We start from the raw sequence: 16,462 nt of genomic DNA, 5'->3' as shown, positions 1-16,462 counted from the left end.
TTTTTTCTTTTTTTTTTCTTTTCAATATTTTTTTCTACACCCATAATGGACATATACAAACTTCAAAAGATTTATCAAAAAAATTTATAATCAAGACAACAGATAAGATGTCGCAGCCCACAAACGACGATATAGGCAACGTAACTTTGTACAACAATGCAATAAATCTCTGTTTATTTTTATTTATTATTATTATTTTTTTTTTTTTTTAAGAAGTAAAACAGAAAAGTAGTTTTTACACGTAGCACGATCGTAATCTTGGAAATTTTTTTTTTATGCAAATTCATAATTTTCGCTCTCCGCGCTGAAATAAACGCCGACATATATTTACAGCAACACGATCCACCATAATTTTGAAGCAAAACGCCTATTTCAAATAGAATTCGTATACGCATCACATACGTACGCACATGCACACATATTCTCACACGCATTCATATTTACACAAACAAACATACATATATCCGCCACACCTACTCACCCACTCATAATATAGAACTCTATACATGCATAAATATGCACGCGCATACGCACACACCCATCCACCCACCCACCCACCCACCCACAGGGGCACGCACGCACGCGCGCGCGCACACACATATTAGATACATATTCGCAGGCTTTAATTTTCACGTTGACAACAGACGTATATTTTAATTTTTCACTATTTATTATGTGTGTGAGTGTGTGCGTATATATATAGTAATAATTTCATCGTTTTTTTTTAACTTTAAATAATTTACAAACGCAATCGATATGTCGGAACCTTGCGTGTCCATGTAGCTTGTATTACATACAGACGTGGGCAGCTTTTGAATAAAAATTTTTTGTTTATATCGCGTATATTAGTTATTGCACGAGATTACACACGGAAATATGAAAGATTCGTATACGCGCACAAGTACGAAACACTCAATAAATTATACATATAATCGAGTACCTCTTATTAAATGATTAAATTTTCTGAATTAATACGAAGAAATAAAGCGATCTTTTCGTATTTTTTTTTAGTTTTTTTTTTTTTTTTTTTTTTTAATTTTGTTTTTAATCTTGATATATTTCAATTGTATATTTATCACGAGAGAAAAAATTCAAATGTGAATTTATGCATACTTTATGAGTCGAGTCTTTTTCGTATACATTGCGCATGTATACTGCAAATTTCTGCCTTTCGTTGATCGGTAGAATTTTTATCTCAAGGTACTCGGTAATTAGTGGTGCACCAAAGGTTTTGCACGTAAACATAAAAAATGTTTTACCGTGACGCTTTTTCAATACAAGACTTTGTAAAACAAAATTGTAGATGCATAAAGGAGGAGAAAAAAAAATTCGATGCAGAAGTAATGAGGGACATCCACGTCTGATCCTTTGTTTATCTCTTTTTTTTTCCCGTTTTCTATCTCGTGGAATAATACGTTTCAGGCCAAGTGGAAACTTACTCCGTCGGCAGACCATTTTCAATGGTTCGCTGACGTTGAAGCTACTGAGATTCTTCTCCTTCTTCTTTTTTGCTCCTCTCCATTCGCTTTACCTTTATACACGGCGTGCGACCTGAGCGCCACAATAATTATCATGAAAACAGCCGCTGAACGCTTGCGATGAGTATATTTTCCGTCTCGCTCTCTTACCCCGTCAATTACGCTCGCCGGATGTCTGTCACGGCGCAATGACTAATCGCATTCTTTGACGAGGGAAAAGGATAGATAAATGCAGCGGCAATCGCCACGTTTTTTCTTCAGTAATTCGTATCGCGAAACTCGTGAGCCCCGATCGCCCAAAGGAGAATACCAAGTAAGCAGTAGCGTTTTAGCTTATCAAACTTTCTAATGCAAATTGACCTTTGCACCCGCAAGCACAGCAGCACTCAGATACGTGAACTGCGCTTACGTAATTAAACGCAGCGACTAGCATTCCAGATAGTATATTTTTTATACCCCTAGGCGCTTCCTAATCCCATAGTTCACCGCGAGCTAAAACTCATTAACGTCTAATATTCTCCTTTCTCGGGCAACTTTTAATATTTTCCGTCCGCTCGAAGGTGGAGGCGCACGCTAAAGAAGCTACGATTTCAAGTCATCGTTTCAATTTACTCGCGGGTCACAAGTAAAGAAGTGCCGCAATAGAAATCGAACAAATGACTCCGACATTTTTCATCCTCTAATAGCTTACGTAAGCCGCAAGTGGAATAACACGGTCAGGGCGACCTCGGCTACCGAGCGCCGTGGTAATTACTGACGGGCTCCTCTGCATAATGGGCGTCTGAGAGTGGGCGAGTGGGTGGGTTGTTGCGATGGTGAGGAGTGACGAGGAGAGGACGGAAGAAGGTAAAGAATGGCGAAATTAAGGGGGTATAATAATCCGGTCGAGCGCTCGGTCGGCGGGAGCCACTGTACAAGTGCCGAGGAACCGAGGATCGGAATATCTACTTAAATACCTTAACGAGATCTTACGAATAAGACGAGTACGCCGATAAAAGATTGTCAATACCGTGATGTGTGGCCTCAGCGAAGAAAGCCTCTGCGTATAAAAGATCCCTCGCTATTTATATACACGCACATGTCAATGTGTGCATATAATAGAAAACTGAAAAGCACTCGTTCGCTCACTTCATCCATGTCCCTTTCGCCGGAGGAAGACTCGTCAACACGCGCGCTCATACACACTGATGCGCGCGTACACACACATACACACACACACACACACACACACACACACATATATATATATATATATATATATAGAGAGAGAGAGAGAGAGAGAGAGAGAGAGAGAGAGAGAGAGAGAGAGAGAGAGAGAGAGAGAGAGAGAGAGAGAGAGAGAGAGAGAGAGAGAGAGAGAGAGAGAGAGAGAGAGAGAGAGAGAGAGAGAGAGAGAGAGAGAGAGAGAGAGAGAGAGAGAGAGAGAGAGAGAGAGAGAGAGAGAGAGAGAGAGAGAGAGAGAGAGAGAGAGAGAGAGAGAGAGAGAGAGAGAGAGAGAGAGAGAGAGAGAGAGAGAGAGAGAGAGAGAGAGAGAGAGAGAGAGAGAGAGAGAGAGAGAGAGAGAGAGAGAGAGAGAGAGAGAGAGAGAGAGAGAGAGAGAGAGAGAAAGAGAGACAAACACGGGCGCACAAGTATGTAGATGGAGACCGTCGCGCTCGACGGTGCCCCGCTATAATATATCGTCATATTCATATTTATATATTTATATATGCGCGTAGGCGCGCGCTTATAAATGTCTTTATGCATGTGTTTATATATATATGGTATTTATAGATGGGGAGTGCGCGAGCACGGCTTGGCTCGCGGTGTCGTGGCTACTGCTTCGGCTGGCCGTCCGAGTCGGTGTCACCGAGGTCCGCGAGGTCCCCGAGCTCAAGTCGCTCGAGGAGTAGGCGCCGATGGTCGCGGCTCGCCCACCTCAACTGCTTGAGGACTCGCTCGACCTGACCGAGGGCCGGCTCCCTTCTCCCGGCACCGATGCTCTCGTAGCTCTAGTTCCGCTTGGATGACGGCCGGTCTCATACGTGCGTCGCCAGGGCACTGGCCGCTGCTGCGGTGGTCCTCTTCACCGTGGCGACGCCGCCATTCGGGCCGCCGGTTATGTAGTGGGCTGAGAGCGGCGCCTGCACGCATAAAGCCTGCAGTTGACGTTAAGGAGGTTAATGCGGTTGCTAAAACTCCCTCTCTCCACCTCGGGGCTTCGCAGGTGCTCACCCCAGGTGCGAGATTTGATTTCGAGGTCGGAGCCTGCGGTCCGTGGGACTTGGGTCGTGGGAGTCTGGCTGATGGAGGTGACGGATAACGATGGAGGGGAGATGGGTGGATGGGCGGAGTAGAAGGAGGAGACGAAGGTGTCCACGCGGAAGGTCGAGGTGCGAGGAGGATTTCTCGGACTCGTGCTGAGTGATTGGGAGGCAACTCGAAGGGGACGCCCAATCGAGTAAAAAAAGAGTGGATGAAAGAGGGAGAGGGAGAGAGATCTCCTTTTTTTACTCGACGTCTCGGTGTTTGGGAATGCCCGGGGGAGGGGGGGGGTGTCGCAAATCGTAAACTGAATTTGTGTTTGCACGCCTCGCCGCAGCGTGCGATAAATATTGTAACGCGCAAGATGGGAGCGCGAGAGCGTGCGAGGTAGGTGAATGGGAACGGAAACCGGAGAAGAGAAGAAAAAAGCACGCATTTTTGAGGCGATATTCTATCCTCTCTTATATTTATTACTCAATCTAGTAAATGCTTCTTTAAATATTATAAACTCGAAAGACGCGCACATATGCACTGCTCGAGAGCCAAAGGATAGGTGCGATATTAACAATATGGGTAAAACTTGGAGTTGACTGTGAAATTTTATCCTTCTGCAAGATACGCCTATCCTACGGTACTTTTATGGCTTCTTGAGTTCTCAATTTTTTTCATCCGTTTTTTTCTTGTACCGCCCCACTCATCGCCCCGCCGCTCCACTACTCCCAATCCTTCCCCCTCCCGTCGCAAAAACACCACTTTCTCTCTTGTCTGACATACAAAAAATTATGCTGTATATGGCGACAAGAAGACGGACAAAGGCATAACCCGATGTAAATGAAGAAGCCTCGAATAAGAAATATTTGTACGACTGAGCGCGTTGATTTATCCTTGTGTCGGAATTGTAAAAGTTAGAATTTAACCGCATCATACGGTTTTTACACGTTCGCGTGTGCAAAGTGGTAAACAAGTTACAGGACATTGAAGAATATTGGTGAAAGGTAGAAGATATTTTTGAGAATACAGTAGACTTACGAAAGTTCCCAAATCGTTATCCGTGGCTCAGAAAAAAATAAATAAATTTTCTTCTCGATATAATTTGTAGCGAAGCGCACGCTCGAGCATTAACCCACATTTTGAGCCGAAATATTTTTCACCCTCGCAGTCGTAAAATTGACATTTTCTTAGTTATGGGATACAATTTAATAACGTAAAATTCATAAGCTCTCAAAAGTGTTCTTCTCTCGCGCGTGGACGTACCAAAATTCAAGACGAGAAGGTCATTAATTAGCCCGTTAACGTATCATTTATTAGCCAAGCGGTTTATCTTCTTTTTGCCCCCCCCCCCTTTGTTATCTCGGAGAATTATCTAGAATGCTCGAGCACGTACACACACATTCGTATAGCCAGACAGACGGAAGCACGTGTGTGAGTCTCGAGCCATTCACCTGCTCAATTTTAAAATCAAATCAGAAAAATTCGAGAAAGTAGCCTATTCATCTTGGCCGTACATCGGCGCCAATTAAAAAAGTATTCATCACCGTCTGCTTCTCCTCCCCTCCCTTCTCCCCCCCCCCCTCTCTGTCGGTGACCTCTTCATCTGTGGTTGCGTATGGAAAGGCGAAATTGCGGCGGGGGGAGGGGGGCCAAAGAAAAAGAAGAAGAGAAAAGAGAAATGAGAAATAAAGAGCGCGAGGTAGGGATCGCAAAGGCAAGTGCGGAGGGTAGATGTTGAGTATGGGAATGGGACGATAATAATTGATGACTGAAAATTACCTGGGGCCCGGCTCCGTTCAGCGTGTTGAGGTTATTCATTCGCATGGCTTGAGTGTAGGGCGGCGGCGCCGGCGTCACCCCTGGTATGGCCGTGTGGGGCGCGTGTCGCAGCTGCTCCGCCGCGGACATTCTGCAGTTTCACACAAGAACGTCCAAAAGTTAATCGCGTTCGAGGTGTTTGCGCCAGTAGTGCGCGCCGATTATTCAAAAGCACGAAAGGCCAAAAGTGGCTGACGGTCGGGCGGTGAGAGCGGAGAACAAGGAATAAACGCAGCATGGAAGAGCGAGGGATCCGAGGAAATAGAAGGGACAGCGTTGGGGGAGATTGCGGAAGGGGAAGCCAGCCAAGGGCGGGGAGGTTTGGAATTTAATCGAGTACTCGTGCAGGGAGTCTCCTTAGTCGCGGAAAGAAATTACCGGGCAATATCTAGAGGCGCGAGGGTTGAGCCAGCGGTTCGTTAATCCGCTCTAGTAATCGTCATCGTCGTCGTCGTCGTCGTCGTCGTCGTCGTCGTCGTCGTCGTCGTCGTCGTCGTCGTCATCGTCGCGCGATTCGATCAGCGGCCGCTGAGAAAATTTGCCCCCCCCCCGCCCGATTCTAAGAACGGGATAAGCCCGATCGTGCCCACGGCCTAAGCGCCTCACCCCACTTTCTTACCTGAGGTAAGGATTGCCGTAAGTGGCCGAGAATCGGGGATCTATAATTGGGGTTGTCTGGGGCGGTGTCCCACCCAAATTGGCCGAGCTCAGGCCGATCTTCTTCGATCCGAGGATGCCGCTGGACGGGATTCTGCTGAGGGACTCGCGAGACGCCCCCATTCCTTGGGTCGAGGGCGGCATGTAGTCGCGCGTGTAATCCACGTAGGGCACGTAGCCGTTGTTGTTGCTGCCGTCCTGTGAAACATCGTTCGTTGCATTAAAACTTGGGCACGTAGACAGGGTGAGTGAGGGTGGAGGGGGCGTGCCGGGTAGAGGAGGGGAGGGGGCACTTTATCAGAGAAAATCGTCGTCTCCAATTCGAGCCTTGGGATTGCCTCGTTGGAGTTTGACTATCGTATCTTTCTTCCCATCACCCCAATCACCGTCACCGTCACCCACGTCCGCCTCCTCATCCAATCAACTAACCGTACGCAGCCGCGAGCCGCCCGAGCAGTTAACCCTGGCCGTGCGAGTGGCGAGATCGAGTTGCGCGGCTTTTGCGACTAGTCGTGCAATGACTCGTCACCTCTCCGACCGTCGAACGAGCACGTGGTCTCCGATAGCGTTCGTCCAGGTGAAATAAACGAAAGCCTTCGACCGTCAAGGTCTCCGCGCTTGCCCCCCGCTAACGTCACGGGCCACTGCCCCTTCACCATTGCTCGTCGACTTGCCAAGTGCTCCTTCCTAGATCTTGAGCGACTGATTACCAAGCGACTTTTAAGATAAATGGCTCGTCGAGAGCGTTAAACCATTATTATCCGGCGATTTTAATTACTCGTGGATATATTACGTGAGTGGCCCAGTCCCAGTGTAGTTTACATTCGTCAAGCCTCTGATCACACCCTATCATTCCTCTGCCACTCCCCGTTCCCCACCCAACCATCTCATATTCACTTTTGTTTGACTCTGCGTGATATTGTCGAGCGAGATTGTTTTTCCACAACGCGAATTTTTGTATTCTTGGTCTAAGTGGGATCATTGGTGTTCTTTTTGGGCATTTTTGTCGAGAACGATGTGCTACGGGAAAGTACTTCAACGGTGTGCGCGTATCGGCCGCTTGTAAGATGGTAAAAACGAGTGGAGTTTGACGGTGTCGGTGCACGGTCCTATTGAAATATTAAAGGATTAGATGCGAGCATAACCACGTCTATTAATCATTCATTTTTTTAAATGTAATATTCATTTACGACACATTGCCAATTCAATATTTTAAATTGACATTGAATTTTTCATGCAATCCATTGAAATGAAGTAGTTTGAAATTTACGGCTGCTCAAAAATATACGAATTGCAGACGCGAATTGCAGACGCGCCGAGTAAACAGTAGGCGCGAGTGCTTATGAGCGTCGTATATGTTGAATGTTGAAATATTGATATAGTTGAGAGCCGGTGTAGGTCGACAATTACAAGTCGCGCAAGTCTGAGCAGACGTGAATTTTAAATTAGAAACAACGATACCTTCGGGCCAAATGCACGATAAGACTGTAGTATCTTGTAATTGCATTGCAAGAATAAATAAAATGACAAAAAATATATTTTCTCAGGTGATTATTAAAGTACGCGATTGGTATGTTAGGCAAACGTGTTTCTATTCGGTATTAAATGAGGTATTGAAAATTATATTTCAGCGCGCACAAATTGTCAAACTAATGCATTATCTATATTATGAAGGTACTGTGCTCCGATTTTTATCGACTGGTAAAGTTACATTTTTATTACATACAGGTAGGTATACTCGCGTGGTTGCGTGCGTGCTTGAAATTGCATTTAGCTTAAATAAAATTCGGTGATTACTATTTATGATTTGAATAAGGTGTTGCCACTACAAATTAAGCGCTGGAATCGAGCGTATGACATTGTTCATCAATGCTATAGTCAGGAAAATCAAAATAAATTAGACTTTCAAATTAAGGCAATTTAAAATTCAGACTTTGAAAATGCAAGTGCATATATTTACAAATTTAAAAGTATAATTGAAGATCTTGGATGAATGACAGTTCGAGTGATATTTTCCAAGCGGATAGTTACGATGGGCTTGAAGAAGCGGTGAAATCATTATTATCTTTTAGAATTGAAATATTAAAATACACATCGCTAGCTTTTCAGAGCCCAACTAATGGATAATCATGTAGGAGAAAGAAAATGGCCTTGTCATTTATCGATATATTTATAAAGCATATGTGAATATTTAACAATTTCTAACAATGTAAATTAATTTCGAATTATATATAGACATGGGAATTTTTAAATAAGGCAGAGCGTATGAAATTTATAATATTTTGGGCATATATAAATTATTAATGAATGAATGACGTAAAGATTATGAAACATGGAAAGAATACAATTAAATAGAAAGTCTATTATAATTGGATACGAGAATTATTTGAAAATACGAGAAATCAATCATATCTATAATATAGATTAGAATCAAATTAGAGTTTGAAATTAATCTTCGGCGCCTATCTCGTCGCTCAATGTAATTACAAAAACATCCTGTGAAAATACGTATTACTTTAATGAAAATAGCATTGTCCGTTTGTATTTTTTTTTTTTTTTTTTTTTCAGTATAATTCTAATATGATTTTAATTATCATTAATATTCCATTTACTATGGGTTATTTACAGGTTTTTATAGGTCTCTTATCAACAATTATCCAAGCTTAGACCATTCGTGTAATTAAGTACACAAGTCAATGGGAAAAGCGGAATTTATTTTAATAGAGAGTATAGATTGTTATTCCATTCTTTATAAGATAGTAATGTATAAATTCTTTTTTTAATCTCTGTGTGTGCGTGTGTGTGCGCGCGTGCGTGTGTTTATTGCATATTTTTGTGATTATTGGTAAATATTGCTTCTTTTCAACATTTTACATTTTCATCTCTATTGTCACAAATTTGGGGTCTTATTTATTTTGAACATACGCTTATTTATATTTATTAGGTAAAAGGAATTTGTAGATAATGTTAAAAAGTTAATCGTCCAGTCATTTTTTTGTCGAAAATGTCTGGCAATCTTTATTCATTGAAATAACAAGTGTCAAAAATTTCATAAAGTATAATTCTCGTATATTAATTTTAATTTTGCGGACTTGAAACGTTGATTGGCCAGTTTTTGATATTCCGAATTTCTAATTCGATTGATTTATTTTACGAAATATAAAACTCCAATAGCATTGGTGTCATATTGTTAAAAATTCTATTATTCTTTAAGCTTAGCAAAAATTTTATTATAACTTGCAAGGAAATCAAGCCATTTATTAAAAATAAAAGTAAATAAAAAAATAAATAAAACAAATAAAAAAGAAAATAATACAAAAATAAATAAATATTAATAAAAATAGAAGTGCATTTTCGAAGAGTTACAGTAATGCTAATGAATTTTCAACGTAAATCTTTGTCAAATAGAATAAATGTTGAAAATCCGGCACAATAAATGTTGCTATCATCATTATCACATGCGATAGTTGAAACGAGTGAGTTCAGGCTTATTCGTAAAAAATAAAAAGAGCAACATCTGCCTGATTTACCTAGTCGGTCGTGCATTAAAATATCTCATTTCTGTCAAAAATTTCCGGAAGCACTTTTAGTTTATCAGAAGCAGAGATGGCCCCAAGGCAAAAAGCATGAAACAAAAGTGCAATCCGATTGGCCGAAGCGAACTCGTCGGCAATGCGTATAGTACGAGCATACTTTCAAAATCCCAGGCTCTTTCGCTTATTTGCCAATAAACAAACAAGCGGGGCATTAAAACGAAATGGTAACGAAGAAAAATAAGCGTAAAGCGATGGAATAAATAAAGAAAAGCCGAAATGAGAGAGAGAGAGAGAGAGAGAGAGAGAGAGAGAAGTGAGAGACTTACGTTGCTCTTGGGCGGGAAGGAGGGCTCGGTGTAGTCAGCGCTGTACCGGAAACCGGAGATAGGGTTAGGCACGGGTCCGGCCAGGGCGAGCGCGTTCACCCCCCGGGTGCTACCCTCTCCCTCGCTGTCCAATGCAGTCACGCTCTCGGCATTACTAACGCTCGAGCCTGCGCGAATGTCAGCTTTGACGTCCGAGAGATTGCTGCTACGGTCGCTTTCACGGTAGCGGTCGGCGTTCGAATCCGTCTCCTCTGCAATTCATCAAAAGCCAAAACTCCCTCAGTGTGCTGCTGCTTGTACTGCTGTTACTGTCGCTGCTGCCGCCTTTACTGCTACCGCTACCGATGCCCCTGCCCCCACCCCCCTTACCGCCCCTTGTTCGTTAATGTTCGCGCAGCGCGGGTTGGCCCCGATTTTTCAAATTACGCATGCCGGTCTCGACCTCTATCGCAAGCGCAGCACTCGGCTAGCTTTTGCCGCCTGACGTACGTTCCATTATGGCATCTCGGGGCTCGGTTTTTTGTTTCGCTAAATGTCCGCGCCCTTCCACCTGCCCCTCTGCCATCCGTCCCTCTTTACGTACGTCCGTACGTATCTATGTGCGTGCTTTACGAGGGCAATGGGTAGACGATGAGGAGGCAGAAGGATGGGTTGTTGGACAGGAAAGGGAAGTGAGATGGGAGTGTGGAAGCTGAGGTCGATTATTTTTTATGTCTGTGTGGAGGTGGCCGGGTTCGGATGTGCGGGAGCAGAGGGAAAAAAGTAAATGTGGACGAAGATGGAGGAGCTGATCAGCGATAACTGCGTCGAGCGCGAATCAGTTATTGCAATGTACAACCGTTGCTTGTATTACATCTCAGTGATGGCCGTTGTCGTTGATCCGGGTCAATTTGGTCCTTGTAAGCGAATTTTCGAACGCTCGAAATCAAGGTGTAACGATTCCACGTAACCGTGCATGTTAAGATAATGAGAGAAAGTAGGCAATATGGAGTTCAATGCGATCGCGTGCTCGCGATTACAATATGATTAATGCTTTCTTATTTTCATGTCGTATTAATAATTTTTAAAATCCAGATAAAATTTATCGACGAGGCCGATCGTTTTACATATAATTTTGTCTTTTGCTGAACGCGTATGCCATTAAATTATTGAATCTAATTCATCACATTAAATTTAATAAATCACTAAATGATATATCTGTGGCGCACACGTCCCAATTATCGGTCATTGTTTCGTGCATTTTCGTTATTTAAATTACTCGGTATGATCATTCTCAATTAAAATTTAAATAGATAACAAACATTTGCAAAATTAATGGTTACTCGAAGGAATTGTTACAATCATTATATTTTAGGTACGAGTGTAAAATTCATTTAATTGTGATTTTTCATGATTTCATACGTCTAACTTCATTAGTTGACAAACGCGTCATTTCTGACAAATCATCATTATTATCATTATTACTATCATCATTATTATTATTGTTACTATTATTATTATTATTATTATTATTATTATTATTATTATTATTATTATTATTATTATTGTTGTTGTTGTTGTTGTTGTATTTATTTTTTCTCGATGTATTCATTATAAAACGATGATGTTTGCAAGTCTTGGAAGTTTGATTGCTTAGTATTCCAGCAAAATATATCAATGTTACTCTCCCAGACAAAATATTGATCTATCATTAATAATAGAAGTTTGTGAATAATGATTCTAATTGGATTTGCAGAAATATCAGTCAGCTTTAAGGTGCGATTAATTCTTAAGACGATCGGAATAATTTCGATATTTTGAAAATAAACTCACGCTCATTACGTATAATTTTACATTAATTTTTCAAAAAGTATCTTGACATCGTTATATTTTTAATAATTGAAAATATAAAGAAATTATTAATAGAAAATAATGATAAAATTTAGGATTAATTTAATCGAGGGAAACTTTAAAGAAGCATTGTCGTTCCACATTACGATTATTATTCTTTACGATAAATTTGCTTTCATCAAATTATTTAAACGAGTAACAAGTGTTACACACTATTTTTGAAAACTTTTCGAAATATTCTTAATCGCTCAATATCATTTTCAAGATTGAAGCTGCACTATAAAAAAAAAAAAAAAAAAACGAATCTCCTCGGCTTCGCGTTAATAAACAAAAATTTTTGCCATCCCAGTCAGCGACAGAAGAGCCTCGAGTGGAGTTACGAAATAATAAACAAATACGGTTATTCAAACTTATACTTACGCATGTCGTTGTCGTGGGCTTGAGCAACTTTTGGCTGCGGCTGCTTGATACGTTCCCGACAGTGCAAAATGAGGATGACGATGATGCCAATGAGTATGACGCAGACGACGAGTCCGATGATGATCAGGATGAGCTGCCAATCGACTGGAATCAACGCTAAGCGTCACGCTCAGTTTAATAGCAAGTAATTAACTCAATGAAAAATGACAAAAGAGACGAAAAAAAAAACAAAAACCAAAAATAAGAAAAAGAAGGAGAAGAATAAGAAATACGTGTATTAAGCTAGAATCGTCGTTTAGGACGCGAACCTTAGAAAATGCTATAGCGCATATCTTTTGATTTATCGAATAGTTAAATCTCCGTATTAGTCGTACTTCATTGGCTCTCATTCATTGGCGCAGAACTAAACGGACATTTTGCTCTGCAATAAGAAATATCCCTACTAATGGAAACTGTTTAAATATATTTGTAAGATAAAGAGCTTGCGGCAACATCTCAGGTGGCTCATTCAAGCATTCGAGTTCCTTTCATAAGTGCTTGTTTTATAAACATCCTCGAAACGGAGATTTGAGAATTGAAATTCCGGTAATGGAGATGGGAGATAGTAAATTTCAATAGAAGTCGCGAGAAGAGACGAAATCGACGACGTAAATATCAGCGTCAGAAAGCACGTGCGAATGAAGTAAGTATCGCACACCGGATGTGAGCTTCGGCAAATAGAAAAGAGCTCGGTAAAGAATTTCACGGGGAAGATGTTACGTAGTGGATGCTAGTGTGGGGGCAGGGTGGAGGGGATCGACTATTCGATAACCCCGTGATGACGATGCGGTTGACGTCGTCAAGCGCATTCGGGCTAATCTGTCGCCCCATTGTTTACTCTACTCGACCAAGAGGCAAACGCAACAGTCCAAGGATAATTTGATAAGTCGAAGTGAGAAACGAGATTAGGGGAATGCAGACGTGAAATGCGCTTGCGCAAACGAGCTTCCGAATAACTAATGATTATCAAAAGCTCCGTGACGGCGACCGATAAAACTTTTATTTGATTGATCGGTCGCTCCTTTCCTTTCTTAACGTGGAATAATGATAATCATTGATCAGATAGAAGAGAATCGATCGAGGCGATTTTGCTCTCGTGGCTCATCATTTAAGATTTTCGGATTTACATTCTTTTTCACGCTTGGTATATTAATTGGAGGGTTGATGGATCGTGATCGATCGGTAGCCGATAATTTTTATTAAAAGTTGATATTTGGAGGTTTTAAGAGCCGCAAGCTATTTCATTAGCACTCTTTAACGAGTAGTTGAAAAATATCGATGCTATTTATCGATGTAGAGCATGTGTATTACGATTTGTAAATGTCAGAGATAATAAGTTGAACGTTGGTGATGTTTATGGAATTGTTGGAAACGTATTTCCACACTCTAAAATTATTATTTTATCAATTGACGTAGCCATGAAAACACTCGATACATATCAATATTGTACAAATTTATTGAGAAAGCATCTTTAGATTGGAAAAGTTTGCCTTCAATTTCCGAGTTTTTTTTAAACATCAACGACTACTCTAATTAATTAATGTTAATAACCTTGCTCTTTCTTATCTGCATTATTATTAACGAAATTTGAACGGACGACGAAATTTGCATCTAAACGTTAGTCCGGAAACTTGAATAATACAAGTTATATTCCAATATAAAGTACAATCTGGAGCAGAATTTACATTTTTATACATTTAATCAATATGAAATTTCTCATCGAGACCGATGGCGACTTGAAAATTTATGCAGCTCAGTGAAGTAATTTAAAAGATACACTTACTCAGCCAGTGCAAATATTATTGGCGAGGAATTAAATAAGATGCCACATTAATAGTTGAAGTTAAAGTATAGGAGGCAGCAAAGTCGCAAATACTCTTATCATAATATTCCTGAGATCATATTTTTCTTTAATTGTGGCCTTTTCATGGTATGAAGCTATTACCGAGCAATAATAATGCCTTTAGAATAGAGAAGAAAATGAAAAACAAATAACACTTTATATACCCGCACACCCGTAAAGCTCGACAACCATAGCCGACTGATACTTTTCGCATCCTTAAGGGCTTATATGTACTTATTGCTTAAATAAATAAATACCGCTGACAATGGAAGAAAATACGTCACGATATATATATATATATATATACATAAATTGGATATTTATCCGAGACATCCTGGCGCACTACTTCCTTTCTCCAAAGTTCCATTATGCATTAATAAAATTCAATACTTTATAGGACAAAAGTAGCTTGCCTTCTATATAGTAATATCTGCTCTTCCATTCCCTTCTACAAATCAATTATCAACCGCCGTATAATAAAGTCGTCGATCATTATCCAATCGACGTATTAAGAAGCCCCGATGCCGATATTGAGGAAAATAAATTTGCAAATACAGTGGATGTGCGTGAGAACCAATGAAGCAGCCGAATCTCTCCCCCATCGGAAAGGATTAACAGTAGTCGGGATTCAAGCCTCGACCCGGAGAAAGAATCACTTAACTGGACCTCGGACCGGTCACGTAACAGCCATCGGAAAAATAATAATAGCCATGCTGAAAGGGCCAGTAGGGAAACCCACCACCTTACGCTCTTATCCCCCGAGGGAGATTCTCGAGCGCGCGAACCACGTCTTCGCTCCAACTTACCGTAGGTCGTGAGCTTGATGACAGCGGAGTCCGTGCCGTAGGCATTGGTCACCGTGCAATTGTAATCGCCGAAATAAATGGGAACTGGATCGAGGAGTGTGACCGTGCTGACGACCCTTTCCGGCTCGTACTCCTCGTGCCTGTAGAAGCGGCTATTATTCGACGAGAAATTGAGCTCACGTCCACCGAAGTTCCATACCACCGAGTCCGCCATTGGTACGGATATCGCGGTGCACTGCACCTGTGGAAAACAAAATCCATCGTTTGTTACAACTACTGACGCTGCTGCTTTTTTATTCCCGACCTTATTCCACCCCACCCCCTCCCCCCTTCCTTCTTCCTTCTTCCTCCTTCCTCCTTCCTCCTTCCTCCTCCTCCTCCTCATCCTCCTCCTCCTCCTCCTACGGAATTTCATATTTTTCGAGCAATTTTTCGCGTCGCTTGAGGGATACTGAACTGGCTACGCTTTTACCGTGACTCTTTGTTTCGCTTCGATCGCGCAATCGGATATTGCTCTTCTTTTATTCGCCAAGAACCGTTCATGAATACGTCGGGGATTCAATAAACGGCGGATACGCGCCTTCTTCAGGCCTATTCCAAACTAACGCAACTACTTATTGCTAGAAGCTTATCGGAAAATTGTCTCAATTAGGAGGGCGATTTGTCGCCAACTTCGAGCGGCACTGGCATTTCATCACGTCCCACCAGTCAGCTACTACCCCCCCCTCCCCCTCATCAATCACCTCATACAGCTATCATTCATTACCAGGGCTTACAACCCCATTGGGACGTCCAGGCTCTCGTGCTGCTCGCGGCTTTTCCCAACTAATATAAGCCCCGCTCTTTGATGTTTTCCACTTTTTCGCGAGATAGCTAACAAGTTACGTATTATTTTCCACAGTGAGATTTAATTATTCTAGAAATAATATTGCGATGGATTTTAAACGTCTTTGTGCGAGGCGCATTAGATTCAATTGGAAGCGAAGCATTGTATCACTAGGCCGTAAAATAGATTTTCTAAGACTTGTTAAAGGGTGGTTTAACCGAATTACGAAACTTTTATCCGATCGTCCAATTGCATGCCAACTTTGCACGTACATTTAGTGCAATTTGTATGAATTCTCCGCTGAATTTGGCTTTTGCAATGATATTTTCTCTTAAAACCATCGTAATGTAAAAATTGTCGCGACATTTTCCCATTTGGTCGAATCACTTTTACGAGAGCGCCTCGTTATTTTGTAAAACTTTAATGGCTTCTGATTCTAAATTAATGCGTTTCAGTTACGCTTAATCGTACAATAATTAAAACTTGCAGTCGTTTGTCCAAAAAAGTTTGACTTTACAAATACGAGAAGATGAAACATGGAGGGCTTACGAGGGTCAGAGAATATTTATGCTTTTTCGCTAAGTTAATTATGTATGCACAATTAAGAAAATGGATGTAGACTGCGATGATGATCCTTAAAAATCATCG

The 16,462-nt window shown here is 41.5% G+C and overlaps 1 protein-coding gene across 1 annotated transcript; it reads right to left on the bottom strand.

Moving 5' to 3' along the window:
* Nucleotides 1-3,055: 3,055 nt before the first annotated feature.
* On the bottom strand, nt 3,056-15,236 carry LOC105361743 (irregular chiasm C-roughest protein-like). Its single transcript, XM_011498997.1, has 6 exons — nt 14,989-15,236; nt 12,301-12,456; nt 10,051-10,301; nt 6,151-6,386; nt 5,493-5,622; nt 3,056-3,601 (listed from the first exon to the last, which is right to left on the bottom strand). Exons 1-6 carry the CDS (start codon nt 15,200-15,202, stop codon nt 3,497-3,499), a joined length of 1,092 nt encoding a protein of 363 aa, XP_011497299.1. The 5' UTR covers nt 15,203-15,236; the 3' UTR covers nt 3,056-3,496.
* Nucleotides 15,237-16,462: the final 1,226 nt, after the last annotated feature.

This window comes from Ceratosolen solmsi, unplaced genomic scaffold (genome assembly GCF_000503995.2).
Source record: "Ceratosolen solmsi marchali unplaced genomic scaffold, CerSol_1.0 scaffold2, whole genome shotgun sequence".
Lineage (NCBI taxonomy): Eukaryota > Metazoa > Arthropoda > Insecta > Hymenoptera > Agaonidae > Ceratosolen > Ceratosolen solmsi.
This window is presented reverse-complemented; position numbering and strand designations above follow the sequence as displayed.